The sequence below is a fragment of the Chrysemys picta genome, chromosome 1 (genome assembly GCF_011386835.1).
Source record: "Chrysemys picta bellii isolate R12L10 chromosome 1, ASM1138683v2, whole genome shotgun sequence".
NCBI classification, from domain to species: Eukaryota; Metazoa; Chordata; order Testudines; family Emydidae; genus Chrysemys; species Chrysemys picta.
In genome coordinates, this window is record NC_088791.1 from 315,601,793 (window position 1) to 315,618,614 (window position 16,822).

General features: G+C 40.6%; 1 protein-coding gene across 10 annotated transcripts in view; it reads right to left on the bottom strand.

Moving 5' to 3' along the window:
* The window catches only part of PARP4 (poly(ADP-ribose) polymerase family member 4), a 101,635-nt gene that overhangs the window by 72,954 nt on the left and 11,859 nt on the right, over window positions 1-16,822 (bottom strand). For 9 of the 10 annotated variants that reach the window (XM_042855193.2, XM_042855211.2, XM_042855197.2 and 6 more), the window contains 6 exons: window positions 9,948-10,026; window positions 9,206-9,319; window positions 5,360-5,509; window positions 3,202-3,339; window positions 1,388-1,561; window positions 80-240 (listed from right to left, as the gene is read on the bottom strand). In XM_042855193.2, the coding sequence (XP_042711127.2) occupies window positions 80-240; window positions 1,388-1,561; window positions 3,202-3,339; window positions 5,360-5,509; window positions 9,206-9,319; window positions 9,948-10,026 (816 nt within the window). Of the gene's footprint in view, window positions 1-79; window positions 241-1,387; window positions 1,562-3,201; window positions 3,340-5,359; window positions 5,510-9,205; window positions 9,320-9,947; window positions 10,027-14,695; window positions 14,866-16,822 lie in introns of all 10 variants that reach the window. The other variant, XM_042855213.2, reaches the window with a different exon arrangement.

Genomic DNA, 16,822 nt, shown 5'->3' on the forward strand with positions numbered 1-16,822 from the left:
TGGTGGCCCACCCCTCATGTATTTTATGCATTATTCCTATAATACTACTGAGGTCATCTTATCACTATTAAACACCCACCTGTGATTATTTTTCAACACCTGCTGTTTAACATTGAGAAATTCTTCACTGTTTGGATTGATAGCTTGTATCTTGCACCTTAAAGCCCGGTATTTAGCAAGAGATGGTGGGTTAGGGCTTGACGTACTTGTTTCGCAAACATTAAGCATGTCTCTGATTAGCTAAAATATAAAGATATAAATTAGAATTGATATGTGGATAATACATTGTAGTGACTAGTGAACAGTGTTCTAATTCTCTACATTTTTGGTGACTTTTGGGGGGCGGGGGTCATTTTATACTTATTACATTTAATATAGAAAATAACCAAAACCCAGAATAAAGAAAAAGAGAGAAAATTATAATAAAAGAAAACCATTCACACTAATTACAGTGAAATAATACTGGAACTGAAGATAAAAGCAGAGACTGTTTCAACTTATCCGTTAGCATGAATAGCAAGAGTGAGACCAGGTGTGGCACCTTACGTAAACAAAACATGGCAGATACAGTTAAACTGTTTTCATAAAACTCCAAATCAATCCAAGCCTGGGGCCATCTCACAACAACTCAGCAAGCCAGTACTTTCTGTTGGCTGGCTGCCATTTTGACTTTGCTCCTGGGACTGTCCTCACTCCCTGGCTGCCACTCAGCAGCCATCCTGTGTTGTCAGCAGTGCCATTGGCCAATCAGGAGGACAATGGCACTAAAAGCAATGCACAAAGCTGGGCTTCACAGCCTAGGAGAGGGGGGAAAGGTGAGGGATTGAGATCATGTTATCACAAGACTCGAATCAATCCAATTCCCAAACCTTAGCAGGGAGTTGTCCTGCTCTGAGGATGGAGACAGGGTGGGGAGGCCAAGCAACCCAGCACCAGCTTGTGCCTGGATAAGTGGCACATACACATTTTATTAATGCATATTCATAGATTCCAAGGTCAAAAGGGACCATTGTGATCATATAGTATGATCTGTATAAGAACATATCATGATGGGACACCTAACCTGCACACAAACTAATTATATCACATTAAACTATAAAAACTTTATATTGTTGCCACATCATCAGTCATGGGCAAGATTTATGGGATGTGAGACTTCTGGTATCAGAAACTTTCCTATGGCCAAAGATAATTATATCGAACATATTTTAAATGTAACTTTTTTGCACCGCTAGTAAGCCCCCCATTGCTATTTGGATTCACAATGGAACTACATTTTAGTAGCCCTGGCAAGAGTTAAAAAATATCCTACTCACTGGCGTAACAGTATTTATAAGTGACACTATACAGGACATACCAGTGCTTACTAACAATCTGAAAGTGTTACCTGACAGAGGTCCTGTTTGCTAGATAACAGTTTTTTGGTAATATTATAGTCTATTCCATTTTTGTGACGTATAATTCGATAGAACTCCATCATCATCGCTTTCAGTGCCTTTGCTTCTGTTCCCTCATTCATTGCATTCTTTATTTGAAGTAGAATACCTTCCCCTTTGCTGACCTTCAAGAGAAGAGATTATTAAATATGAAATCCTGACAAAACAGTCCAACAAGCCTGAAAAAGGTAAATATTAGAAATAGAGGGTAATTTCTTTCCACACTAAGATAATACTTTTTTGTTTATTCTTTGTTATTGCAACATCAGTACAATTCCTTTTTGTATCTGAGTTTGGCATTCAAAACCAAGGACCTAATTCTACCTTCATGCTGAGATACTCTGCAAGTAGTTGTGCTGATTTCAGTAGGACTACTGACCAAGTAAGGGGAGCAGTATGTACCCCAAGTATATAACAAAAAAAGAACATGGATTTTATTAGCTGGCAGTGCCTCTTAGTTTCTTGTAAATTCACAATGTCAGACTAACTCTTTATTAAATAATGGAATCCCAGAGGGTTTATGGTTGGAAACTACAAGAAGATAACAATAAATGTTAATGAAACTTCTAAATCATTAGTTTATCTAACGGTACATAAGGCAAACACCTATTTATAGCAAGTGTCTGAAGATTGCACTGAAGTACCATTATCCATTTGACATTCTGTCCAAATTTGAAATAAAACAGGAAATAGAACATAAGAACGGCCGTACTGGGTCAGCCCAAAGGTCAATCCAGCCCAGTATCCTGTCTACCAACAGTGGCCAATGTGAGGTGCCCCAGAGGGAGTGAACCTAACAGGTAATGATCAAGTGATCTCTCTCCTGCCATCCATCTCCATCCTCTGACAAACAGAGGCTAGGGACACCCTTCCTAGAGGAAATAGATTTGCTCGCATAGCTGTACTGAATTTCAGTATAGCTGTTACTTGGAATACATTCCCATTTGATCCTTTCTGCAGAATGCCAGGTGATAGTTTGATGATCACAGAGCAGTAGGGAAGAGGCAAACTTCAATATAATTTACACAAACCATAAGCAATATCCAGTAGTGTAAAAGTGGTTACATAACCCAGGGACTTCATAACAAAGTTCTACTCTATATCAATATTGATCCAAGGCTGATCCTTGCTTCACAATGGCCCTTTGGCAACATTGCTAACTGAACCACAGCTTCTAAATTCTTATATTTTAAAAATTTAAGACTATTTCTTAGGAAATTGCATATAATGATGTTTCTCTTACAAATTAACTACTTTGGCAGTGAAGCCAGTCAGAATATATTAATTTTATCAAATTAATTCTTACAGAGGGACACATGGGATACAGACCTTTTCACTTCTAGGACTATGGTTCATATCTTATCTACATTGGCAATGATTGAATGTATCTATCAAATGCCTGGTGACTTATGTGAAATGAATAGGAAATCGCAGTAGACAGGCTCCCACATCTCCAAATGGTATGTCTAAATTTATTTAATGTATATATTAATTGATTTATAAAATGCACCCACCACAGTCTCTGGAGATTATATATATATATATATATATATATATATATACACGCACACACATTATATACATATACATACACACACACTAGATACAGTTATGGAGATGTGTTTAAATACAACTGTATCTAGTATAGTTCTGATCCCAGGTTGGAAAGGGCAAAATACTCTTGCCTGGAAACAAAATACTTATATTAATACTTAGATAACACTGGTTCCTAAAGAGTAACCATTTCTAAGCAAAATTAACTTACATCATTTAGGCTGATGTTGTTTACTGGTTCAAGTAGTAAATGGTCCAAATGACCAAGTGCTTCTGCCCAGATCAGTTCCACAAAAGCACTAATTTCTTGGGATAAAGTGCTTGAATTTATGGCTTCCTCTAGAAGTAGCTGCAGTAAACAAATATCAGTTAATAAAAGAAACAGAGATGCAAACTTGCTCCTCCAGTTCTCACACTGGTAAAACTCCCATTGATTTCCCTGTTCTCATAAGTGTTACACTACAATATATGTGTTAAAATTTACTATGACTTATTTAGGCCAATTGACTTGAATGGGAGACTTGCTTGCAAAAAGTCTCCCATTCAAAGCGTGAGGTCATATTCTTTCTTGATAGTTGAGTGGAGTATCTGATAATGAATGGGATTTATTATTAAAATATAGTGCAAACAAGCTCCAGATGAGGTGGTATATTCTGCCAGCTCTGCTGGAACAAACTCAACAAAAAACTTTACTACACTGCAATTCTCTCTCCTTTCCCTTTACACCATTCCCAAACCACTTTCACCACAGTCATAACTCTTGTGAACAATTTTTCTAATCAATTCCCTAGACTCATACTGAGTCTCTGTCTTGCACAGACTCTTCAGCTAACTCAATTGCTCCCTGCTCCCTCTTTCCTTTCCTCCATTATTCTTTGTGACGGACTACCCCAAAATTGCTTCCAATGCCTTTCCCAATCTCAGTGAGGGCAGGAGCCAATCAGCTGCTGATTGATGGATCTATTGCTTATACAATGAATAGGACAATGGACTGTCAACAGGAAGCTTTGCTAGAATGGACTGCATGTCCCTACTATTTTCTTTATTATGCAGTTAATACTGTAAGTTCAGGATGGATGGATTCAAAATGATTGTTGTCTTCATTTAGGGTGCATACTATTTCTCCTGGTTCAAAAAGCCGCAAAAATTTTTATAAGTCTATCACAAAGACATTCCTCTCATACAGGTAAAAACTGGGGATGCAAAGCTAGAGAAGAAAGGAAGGGCCATGAAAACCAGTGCAATCCATACATCCAAAGCAGCTAAGGAAAGTATAGAGAGATTTTCTAATATGTACTGAGGAACATTATTAAAATATTTGCTTTGGGTTTTTTTTTGCAGTATTTTTGAGCTCCAGTGGTTGCCATAAAGTCAATGTTTTCCAACAGTTACTGCACAGAAGTATCAGACACAACACCAGTGTTTCTCTATGCTTAGAATAGGAAAGAACTGTTGGAAGGTAATGAAGTTTTAGTGACAACAGCTGTATTGCTTCAGAGAAAACAATACAAGGGATTCTAACTTTCCTGTAAAAAGCAACAAAGAGTCCTGTGGCACCTTTAAGACTACCAGATGTATTGGAGCATAAGCTTTCGTGGGTAAATACCATGCGTCTGATGAAGTGGGCATTCACCCACGAAAGTTTATGCTCCAATACATCTGGTAGTCTATAAGGTGCCACAGAACTCTTTGTTGCTTTTTACAGATCCAGACTAACATGGCTACCCCTCTGATACTTAACATTTCCTGGATATGGGTGATATAATCTTAAAGCCAGTTTTGTGTCAACACGTAGTTTAGCTTATCTGGGGCAAAGGGGAGGGTAGATTGCTTACAGTAAAAAGATACATGGAAAAAAAAATTGTATCACACTGTCTATCTGCTATTGAAAATAGATGTAATCAAACCTATCTGAAAAATACTCTTGGGACCAGGATCCAACTCACTGTTGTCAATGGGAGTATTCCTACAGACTTCAGTGGAAATTGGATCAAGGCTATGAACATAAGTAATGAGTGAGAATTCTGGCACTTGAAAACATCCAATTGTACAATATCCTGACATCATTTTTTGGGCACAACTCCCACTGACTTTGATGGAGTATTCTATGTACTTACCTATGGTGGAATAAGGGAATTCTCTACAGCGTGATTAATTAAATTTGCTTTTCATATGTTAGAGTGAAGTAATGTAAACCATTAGTTCATTATTCCTAAAAATCGTTCAAAACATTAGCAGATAAATACCATTTTCACTAACCTATTATATTCTACTACTTAAATCTAAACCATAATCCTCACACTCAGAGAATCAGAAACTAATATAAATCATTAAGACCAGAAGAATACAAACAAATAAGTCATACTAACCTCTTGTAATTTCATAGAGGCTAAATAGTCTGCACCAGGTGGAAAGGTTTCTCTTAATAGAAAATCCTGGTTCTTCAAATCTTCAACATAAATCTCATAATTTTCTCTTACTTCTTCAGAAGTCTTAGTTGCAATGAACTGTTTTTTACTCTGGGAATGACAACATCAAAATACATAAGAAAAAGAAGACTTACAGAAGTGTGCCAGTTTTGTGGCATGTCACACTACCAGCTGAGAGACTTGTGCGCAAGGTTAATCTAGAGCTCTAACATAACAGGTTTTCAGAGTGTGATGGGATATATAAACTCTACATCGGGACAGAAGGGGTTGAGGAGCAGTTCCGGGCCCAGATGACTCCACCCCTCCCACATACTGAGCTTGCTCCAATTGGAAGAGGATCTTAAAAGGGAAACAGACAATTTGGAATGGGGGAATAACCTTTTTGGACATAGAAAAAGCCTATGATGTGTTATGGAGAATACGACTACTTCATAAAGTAGGCTCCCTGGGTATTATCGGAAGAATGTATATATGGGTCAGGGACTTCAGCAAATGAACAAGTCTGAATAGGGAAAGCTTTTTCCAACACATACACAACTGCAAATGGAACTCCACAGTGGAGTGTAATTAGCCCAACCCTCTTTAAGATCATGGTAAATAACCTCCCCAAGGAGATGAGTAAAGGAATAGGGATCACATTATTTGTTGATGTCTTGTGTCATACAGACCAAAAGCAGAAACCTTTATTCTTTTGGCAGCGCTTTCAATTATGCATTTAAGGGAAGTGCAGAATAGGGAAACAGGTGGGCCTTCAAATTCTCCATAGACTAAACTAAGGGAATGATGTTCACAACAAGGAAAACCCAAACAGATGTAAAGTTATAGCTACATGACTGCCTCTCATGGACCATACTGAAAATATTAAAGTACAAAGGTAGAGTTAAGTTACTTAAAAGTATCTCTGGAACATACTGGGAGTGGATATGAAAAAGGTGGTAAGGCTATACAGAACAGGAATTAGGCCACTTATTGAGTATGGATGCCAAGACTTTAGGTCAGCTGTGAACACAAATCTGAGAAAACTAGACTATATCCAAGTACAGCCATTGCATATTGCATGTGGTGCCTTCATTCTTGTGTCTCTATGTGCACTACAGAAAGCAGCCAATGAAGTGCCTATCACTCTTAGAATGAAGTTCTTAGACTTAACCTTTTGGGCCAAACTACTAGGTAACACTCAGCGAATATATAATGATTATTTGGAATTAAGTGGAGGCTAAGTAGGGCAAAAACTCAAAGTTCCCCATGTAAACAGGGTACAGAAGTGGATAAAGGATCTTAATGAAAAAAAAAAAGACTGAAAGATCAAAATCTACAGCTATTGGGAAAATTATCTGTCATCGGAAAACCATTCCCCTTGAGGTAGGCATGAAATAATATAATGAAATAAATAAAAGGAGAAGAATGATAAATATACAAGATATAAGAAATCAATATATTTGTGATAAGTGGGGACACTATGGCCATATATATACAGATGACTCAAAAGACAAAGGAACAGGAAGTGTGGGAACAGCCTCATTCAGTCCTCATTCAGACTCAAGAAAGTTCTAATGCTAACTAGCTTTGTATCCATTTTTACAGTTTAGCTAATAGGGATTGTGCTAGCATTAAACCGGGCTTTAAATGTGTGATCAGCTGCCATGGTCATCTTTTCTGATTCCTTATCAGGACAGCAGACAATTTACAATGGAAAGTCTGACATCAGAAATTATATTCTGAATGCAATATTACTGCTAACAACCAAACTGGCGCAATTGGATATAACCATAGTAATAGCATGGATTCTGGTGCAGGTAGGGATAGCAGGTAAAAGATTGGAAGACAAACAGGCAAAAGGGCTATTAATTGTGAACAAATTGACCAAGGAATCTCCTTAAGCAAACTGAAATTTAAACAGCTAATGAAAAATGAGTTAAGGAAGGAATGTCAAGAACTGTGAGCAAGCTAAATGAAGGGGAGAAAATTCCAAGTAGTATGCCAAACAGTTGACAACGTTGATATAATTCAAGACCCTGCAAGGAAGAATGAAGTGGTTCTTTTCAGAATTCTAACAGAGCATTGTGGGTTAAGCAGTAATTTATTTCTAATTAACAAGAATAAAGATGAATTATGCGTAACAGGTCCAGGAAATGATAGATCATATTCTTTGGGATTGTAAAGACTGTACCAGTGAAAGGAGGTGTTTATACAGAAAACTCAGAGGCCTTAAAATAATAACATTTTCCTTGAAACAACTATCAAGGATACAAGGAAAATGGGGCCCAATAAAAAAATGCTCTTCTGCAATTCTTTAAGAATACTGGGAAAGGTGCAAGATTCTAAGCCAAGAACATGGTATGAAGAAGAAGGGGGGAGACCTACCTTGGGAGCTCCTAAGTAAGAATGCAGCAGGAGTCCTGGCTGCAAGAGTAGTTCTGCTAGCAGCAGTTACCCCAGGTCCTAAAGGAAGAGCTAGCCGTTCCCTAAGAGTAGGGAACCTTTTGCTCTAGCTTCTGGAGGATCACTTAATGAGGCATTTGACCACATCTTGGACTGGGGAAGCAAGTGGTAGGAAGTGGCTCAGGGAGGCAATCCTGAAATGGGTATATGCTATCACTGCCTCTCATAAGGTTCCTAGGTCAGAGCCTGGTGGAAAGAGAGGGCTTGGCTCCCGTACCAATTGCCCTTTGGGTGGAGGGGCATAAACCCCTTTCTCTCCCCCAACCTTGGAGAGGAGAGTACAGAGATATTGTAAGCCTTGAGTGCCACCCACAGGAGTCTGGAGGTGGGTTAAAGACCCTTTATTTTCTGGGGGCATTGGACTGTATCTATTTTGTTGGACTCTGTTACCCTGAAAGGAAGTGAATGCAATTGGTGATCCAGCCGGAAGGCCTAGTTGCTACCTACCAAAAGGTGGACCACTTAGCATTAGAACAATTGCTGGAGAGGGACGCTGGAAACGGACCAGAGCTGGCACCCAGTGGTATAACCACTAGACAGCACCACCCGTACATGTAACCCCCATCACACAAGGTACGTTTTCACTGCAATATAAAACCTGTTGCATCTAGTCTCAGAGCCCAGGTCAACTGACTTGGGCTACTGGGACTCAGGCTGTGGGGTTAAAAATAGCAGTGTAGATGTTTAAGCTCAGCCTGAAGCCCATGCTCTGAGATCCCCCTCCCCTGAGGGATCTCACTGTCCGGGCTCCAGCCCAAGCCCGAACGTCTAATCTTCAATTTTTAGCCCCACAGTCCAAGCCCAAGTCAGCTGACCCGGGCCAGCAGCAGCTGTGCCCCAGGTCTTTTATTGCAGTATAGACATACCCAAAGAGGCAATGCTTTTAGGATTGCTGGAGAAGAACCAGAGGGTCAGGAAGGGCAAGCATGCTGCATCACCCACAGGCTGGGTAAATTCTTAAAAATAAATGACAGGAAAAGTCATTTTACCAACTTTGAAGTGACAGGACTGGCAAATAATTGGCTCCAAGTAGGGCCCTTGATGTGACACAATGGGCCAAATTCACCCTGGTTTACGTTCAGATAACTGAACTCATTTGTGTTACACTGACACTGGCTTCAGTAGTTGCAGGAAAGATTAATTAGCCTCATTGTGTCTGGGAGCCTACTTTCAGTCAGTTATGTCAGTCAAAAGCTAGTAGAATGACCTTTTCTTTTATTTATATTTAGTAATCTGATTGCAAACAGGAATGACAAGCATTTGGCACGATGGGATGGATTTATTAAATATACTGAAATAAACTAACAAATAAACTTGCAATAAATGACAAAAAACAGCTCATACCTTGAATCCATCTGACATGCTGAAGTGTGCAGATATTCGAAAGGGAAACTCACACGATTCTTGGGAACACTGCAATTCAATAACTACAACTTGTTTGCCTTTCTCAGTACTAATCTGAAAAACAACAACCCTTTTATTTCAATACATGTCTCGTTCATACTGTCATTAATGTTTTCTTCAACTGTTTGTTGTCATAACATATACTTCCCCACGTTCCCCCACATTGTATAGGGAACCATCATGATTTACTGCTATGAAAGCATTAGTGGAATGTGCAGCAATTATTTATTATTTTCATTACTACAGCACCCAGAAGCTCCAGTCAGTATCAGAGATTCACTGTGCTGGACAATGTACAATTTCTTCTATATTTTGAGATCTGAAAGTCTTCTCCATTTTGAAATGAAAACTTACTGTATTTAAATTACATTTAATTTATTTATATGAAATCTTTGTTAACTGTATAAACTGCCAGAAGAATATACATATTACTGTACTTTGTTACCTTGGGGATGCTATAGTGATAAAAATTAGAATTTTGTTTCAAGTAAAGTTAGGCTGCACTGAAAGATGTACTACTTTAAATTGGTTTGTCAATAGTGTTCTTTGTTTTTGTGACCCTGATGGCATAATAATTTGTAAGATTAAAGCAAAAAATTAAAGTAATGCATACAGAACTGCAAACCATTTATTGATCCTACTGTATTCTACTAACACAAGAGATGTCACTAAAGATACTTACTTTTTCAAGGGCATCATATTTTGCAACTTCAAACTCTTGTGGAAAATAAGGAATATCTTGATCATTTTCTGTATAAAATCTGAAATCAGAACAATTGAAATTCTCTTAACATTTTAAAATAAATCTTTGAAATTAGTAATTTTACAAAGTTGCAGCATCACACTAAGTGCAGGGCCTACACTTATACAATATAAGCGTATTTTCCCACAGCCCAGAAAAAACAAAAACTTATTCTGAACGAGTAAAAATCAGTGCCACACAGCTGCTGACCTGCACTAAAAGGTCATGGATACTTTGACTGATCAGTGTGTCCAACCTGAAGCTGAACATGGAGATTGGCTTTCAACTTTACTCATCTTGCAAAAAACATTGGGCAACCAAATGAACAAATGTAATTTACCTGCCTGGCCCACTAATTTGCTAAATGCTTTCTCTGGTTTTGCCTATCCAGTTGCATTTTAGCAATCCTAAATATCAGTGGGAGATTAATTCCCACCCTGTCCTTAGACTTTAAATATATGTCCTAATATTAAAGTCATGCCCTTCAACATCTAGTATTTTAAGCAAATAAGTATAATTTGTAACTGATTCATTCCTAGAAAATAATTAACATCTATTCTACACTGATGGCTTTTAATGCCAGTGAAATATGTGTTTTATTAATAAGTTCTAAAAATGTGAGTGTCTTAGTTGTTTCTTCTTATGCAACTTGCTCTCTCCTTACTTACAGTAACAATCAGCCCTTTGCTCTCAACTGGCATAGGAGTAACTTCAATGCACATGATATTCAGCTGTGCTGGGGGCTTTATGGTAGCTACAGGTGCTCAGCACTTCTGAAAATCAGATTCATTGAGTGTTCTGTGGCAGAAGGACCAGACAGGAATGTAAACAAAAATCTATCTGTTTTAGCAGAGAAATTCTGTAGCCAGAGAAATTGCTATAGTGAACAAAACTCCAGTTTAAGATAGCGTGGCCTTTTAAAATCATAATCAATTATTTTATATGATATTATCATAATAATTATAAATATATTTTATGTTATAATATTACATTTTTTAAACACAGAGCTTGAGCCCACAGTCTTTTCTGCCTATTTAATTCCCAATAAGATCAATGGAATTGCATGTATCAGGAATGCAGGATTGAGTTATGTGTGTCTATTTAACCAATACAAAAGCTAAGAAAGTCCAGGGCCACCCGGGGGGGAGGGGGCAGGAGAGGGGCAAATGGGACAATTTGCCCCAGGCCCCGGGCCCCGCAGGGGCCCCGCCTCCACATTCCCCCATCCCCCGGTGCCTCAGCGTGCCGCATCAGGAGTGGCCCTGGAGAGCGCTGCGGGCCTAAGCTCCTCCCACTGAATCAGAGCCGCGTGGTAAGGGGGCGGGGCTGCGAGCTCTGATCCCACCGAACCACGCCGCTGCAGCACTGTCCAGGGGCCAAGGCAGCTCCTGGACACGGCGCGCTGAGGCTCCGAGAGAGGGGAGAGGCGGTGGTAACCCAGGAGCGGCCCTGGACAGCGCTGCTGGGGGGGGCGGTCAGTTGGATCATGGGCGTTCTAGGGGTCTGTCAGGACGCGGTGAGGGGGTGGATAGGGGTTGGGGCAGTCAGGGGACAGGGAGCAGGAGGGTTGGTTGGGGGGGGTCCCGGGGAGGTGGTTGGGGGGGGCGGTGAGGGGACAAGGATCAGGGTGGGTCGGGAATTCTGAAGGGGACAGTTGGGGGGCAGGAAGTGGGTGGGGATCGGATAGGGAGCAGGGCCAGGCTGTTTGGGGAGGCACAGCCTTCCCTACCCTAAAGCTCATTCAGCAGTTTGAGGCTTGCAGACAGCTATTTAACACAATGAGCCAAGATGTTATCTTTTCCCTTAGGGCTACCATCCCTTTCACTTCTCAAATGCCAAATTATAGTCTACATTTAATTTCAGTGCCATAGGGAGAGTCATGTCAGGGGAGGGTAGCTTCATTTAAAATTAGCCACTTTAGATTCACAGTGATAGAGCCAAGAGAGCCATGGGGGAGGGATCACATGAGAAGAGCAATATTATCATACACCACCTACTTCCTTCCCAACCCTACCAAGGGAACCTTCCCCCCCCCCTTGCATTCCCTGAGGCTCCAGAGGGGTTAATTCAGTGGTTCTCAAAGTATAGTACTGGTGACCCCTTTCACATAGCAAACCTCTGAGTGTGACCCCCCCCCTTATAAATTAAAAACACTTTTTTATATATTTAACACTATTATAAATGCTAGAGGCAAAGTGGGGTTTGAGGTGGAGGCTGACAGCTCGCGACCCCCAGTAATAACCTTGTGACCCCCTGAGGGGTCCTGACCCCCAGTTTGAGGACCCCTGGGTTAATTTAATTTTAGCACCCTGTGTCCATTCACATGCATGTACTATTTTGAGCATTTCAGTTTTCACAACATAGGCTCATCCCAGATTCTGGAACAAGCTCAAATGCTCAGTTCATGGAGTATGTACATAGTCTATACTAAAGACAAACCCAAAATAACCATCTCCAGTTTCAGAGTAGCTCCAGTTTGTGAGGGACCCCATGGAGCCAGTCTCTAGGAAATAGATAAATTCATGGAGGTTACGTCCATTAATGGCTATTAGCCAGGATGGGTAAGGAATGGTGTCCCTAGTCTCTGTTTGTCAGAGGGTGGAGATGGACGGAAGGAGAGAGATCTCCCTCTGGGGCACTTGGTAGTCGGTAGACAGGATACTGGGCTGGATGGACCTTTGGTCTGACCCAGTATGGCCATTCTTATGTTCTAACCTAAATGAACCCAAAGTTATGGAGACAGATATGAGTCAAGAAAGCCAGCAGTGTATCAGAAACCTGGAAAAATCTCTGACTGGATGGACTCGGGTGTTTGGTCACAAGTTGAGGTGGTTCAAAAGTTTTGGATTTTTTTTTAAGCAGAATTTTTGTATTGTTTCTTTAAACAATCAAACACAGCAAGCAGCAAATATTTGGCCACACACTTCTGAAACCCCAAACCATGTTCAGGTTTTGGCAGACTAATTTCAGCTTTTCAATTAAAACAACCACAACAAATTTTGAAGGAAAGCAGACATTGTCCGTGATTTTTTCTGCTTTTTAAAAACCCCTAGTTTTCGATCCAAAAAAAGTTCTGACGGAAAATATTTGTCCAACCCTTTTAATGAGCTTTAGTGCCTTTTAGCACTAGCTGATGCTGAGAACCAGTGATACCTTGTGGAGGTGACTTGAAAAGAAGTTTTCTCAAAACTGGGTTTGTGCTGAGATGCGGAAGGTTTTTAAATGTTTATTTTTCCCAGGGCCGCCCGGGGGGAGAGGGGACAAGTGGGGCAATTTGCCCCAGGCCCAGCAGGGGCCCCCACAAGAATATAGTATTGCAACTTTTTTTTATGGAAGGGGCCCCCAAAATTGCTTTGCCCCAGGCCCCCTGAATCCTCTGGGCGGCACTGAGAAAGTCAAAGTTAAAGGTGATCTGAAAATGGGGAAAAACTTTTTTTTTTTTTTTGCTTTCTTAAGATGCATAAAAAAAAAAAAAAAAAGGCCTGGAGGTTCTCTTTCATAAAAAGTGCTTTGGGGTTTTTTTAATTGAAAATCTCCATTTTGAATTGCCTGTTTTTAATGGAGGACTCTCTGGACTGCTTGAGAACTAGCAGATTAGATGTCACAGGAGATTAAAATCTGACAAAATGGAAGGGGAATGGGAGAAAAAGCTCTGTTTATGAAAGATTCAATATCCTTGCCTCTTTAATTGAAAGCGCATACAGTTCTCTAGGCCTCTAGCAACATTAAGGAAGACAATCTTTACCACTCCTGATATTACAAAGCTTAAAAAAAATTTTTTTAAGAAAAAGCACAATGATTTTTATTCCATTCGCCTTTGTAGGTCACCTTTCAGATGACTGCTTCACAGTCAGCTCATTCTGTTGTGTGAGGATACTACAAAATTAAATGGAAAGCAAGATCCTCATCCTCATGTTAAGCGAATCCAATTTCCCCATAAGAATTAATGTAAATAGGGGGATTAGGTTTCAGGGAATTTTTTTTTTGCCAGACAAAAGGCATTATATACATTTTAAACAAGTAATTTAATACAGCGTTTAGGAGGCAGGAGGGAGGAGCGAGGACTTGGCGCAGGCTCCCCCTCCCTCCCCGCCCGCCTCCTGCCCGGGCTAATCAGCTGGCTTGCAGTGTTTGGGAGACAGGAGAGGGAGGGGGAGCCTGCGCGCCGAGTACTTGCTCCTCCCCCTTCCGTCCTGCCCCCAAAACGCCGCAAGCCAGCTGATTGCTGCGGGCAGGAGGCGGGGGACTAGGGGCAAGGCGCTGATCTGCGGGGTCTGCCGACGGGCGGGAGATGCTGTGGGGAAGGTGGGAGTGTAGGGAGGCTGCCTGCTATGGAGAAAGCAGGCAGCCAAACAACGTAAGAGTGGAGCATTGCACAACTTTAAATGAGCATGTTCCCTAATCGATCAGCAACGTAACAACGAAACAACATTAACTGGGACGACTTAAAGTGAGGAGTTACTGTATGTTCTTGGAGAAGGTACTTGTGGATAGCCCTGCACTGGTATGCGAGACAAAAGAGAAGACACAAGCAACTTCCCCTCTCTTCTGTGACACTACAGAAGAACCAGAAGCAATCAGAATAGCAATAGTGGCAGAACTGCTTGGCTTTCTGAAAGTGGACAGGGAGGGAGAAGGTGACTACCCTGTGCTGGCCACCTAAGCACAAGAGGAATCCTACATTATACCTTGTAAGAGGTTGGTAGAGCTCCAGTGTGCATGCCCAAGGGAATTCTAATGGAAACATCCAGAATTCCTCCAGGAAATCCTGTTGCTGTGAGCCCCCACAACAACTTCCCTTCAAATGCAGCTAGTGACTCAGGGTAACAATATGGATCCTCAGCATCAGTTTAAACTTCTGTAAAATGAGGATAATATTTTTTATTCACCTACCACACAATGGAAATGTTTGTAAAGTCAGTGGGGAGTTTTGATACTAACTTCACTGGGAGCAGGCTCAGATCAAATCAGTGATTATTATTAATTATTGTTATTATTTTTAATGTATCTTTTCTAAAACTCCCAAGATCCTAGGCTGCATTACAGAATAATAGCCTCTAAAATTTCTGTCATTACTTAACCCAGAGGCAAGTTAGAGCTTTTACGAGTGGAAAGAAAAAGCACTCAAAAACATTAGGGTTTTAGAAATGGTTAAGTCTTTGGGGCTGTTGGCAGGGTTTTCAAAAGTAAACGTAAATTTCACACACTTATATATCTCAAAAACATGAAACATGAAAAAACAATTATATCTGAAGTTGCAATGTGCTAATACTTTGTGCATACACTGATCTGGAACAAAAGTCAAATCAAATCTCAGAACTAGGATTCAAAAGCAAAAATGGTTTCTTAATTAAAACAAGATATGAGAGCTCTATATATGGTCATGTATATACACTATAGAAAATAGAGAAAGGTTCAGGATTTTTTTAAAAGATACTGTTGTCAAGATAGCATCCAACGTGTAGATGTCACCAAAGTAACTCTGTGGGAGCTACAGGAGCTGGGGCACGGTTTTGTTCTTTTTCTTTTTAAAATATTGTAAGGAATATATGCGATAGGTATCCCTTGAATGATTCATTACTACTTCTAGCTCTCAAAAATTAGAAGAGCAACCTCTGTTTATCCCCAAATAGGACCCACCTAAGAAGACAATAAACAAATATTTCACATCATGTGAGACACTTTGTCTAAGGACAACAGATCAGCCAAAGTCGAGCATTCTTCTCCCCAACTATAGAAACTAAAATGGCTAAAATGAGAGTATTGTTAATCACATAGGCAAGTATCTCAAATTTGTAAATTTCTTTTTCCACAACCTAGCTAATAAAAACCAAGGTCACATCCATCTCTCCCATGCAGAGTGTTTTCACCCCAAACTGACTATAAACTATACACTGTGTTTTCTGTAAATCAAATATACTGTGAATAATTTGTCCTTCACCTCAAATTAGCATCTGCACAGCTGTTTGCCTTGTGAGTCAGATATATATCCTTCCATATGTGAAAAATGCCTCTTGTTCTATTATAAATCCTAAATAATGTGAAATACTTATGTATAATCAAATAAAGTATGGAGTATGTCCTCCAAACTTAGAAGATTGTAAAGATTTTGTTGGTTTTCATTGTAAATAATTGTTACACTCTAGAATAGGAATCCTCTGGCCTATGGAAGGAGAAATGTTAAAAGACATAAACCAGCGTATAACTTTGGGATATTAAGAGAAATTGCTTAGATTGGGGGAATCCCAATTGATAGTAGGGCCAAAATCCTTGAAATCAAAGGTGGATTAAAATGTATTGGGGCCCTGGGCACAAAGAACATTGCCCCCCTACACCGCCCATGGGACCACGCCCCCTGCTCCCTCCCTTTCCCCCATGGCCCTGCCTCCTGTCCTGGCTGGAAGTCAGGCCATAGTAAGAGCTGCCCAAGGAGCCTGGGATGCTGTGGGGAGCCCTGGACCCTCCACCATGTCCTCGGGGACAGGGACATGGGCCGGGGGCTGCTGTCAGGCACCCAGGCTCCTCGCTCAGGGCAGGTGGAGGGTCTGGGGTTCCCCAGAGCTGCCTGGGCGGCTCTTACTACAGTCTAGGGCAGTGGTTCTCAAACTTTTGTACTTTCACATAGCAAGCCTCTGAGGTGCAGCCCCCCACCTTATAAATTAAAAACACTTTTAAATATATTTTAACACCATTATAAATCCTGGAGGCAAAGCAGGGTTTGGGGTGGAGGCTGACAGCTTGCGACTCCCACCCTATGTAATAACCTTGTGACCCCTTCAGGGGTCCCAACCCCTAGTTTAGGGTGACCATACGTC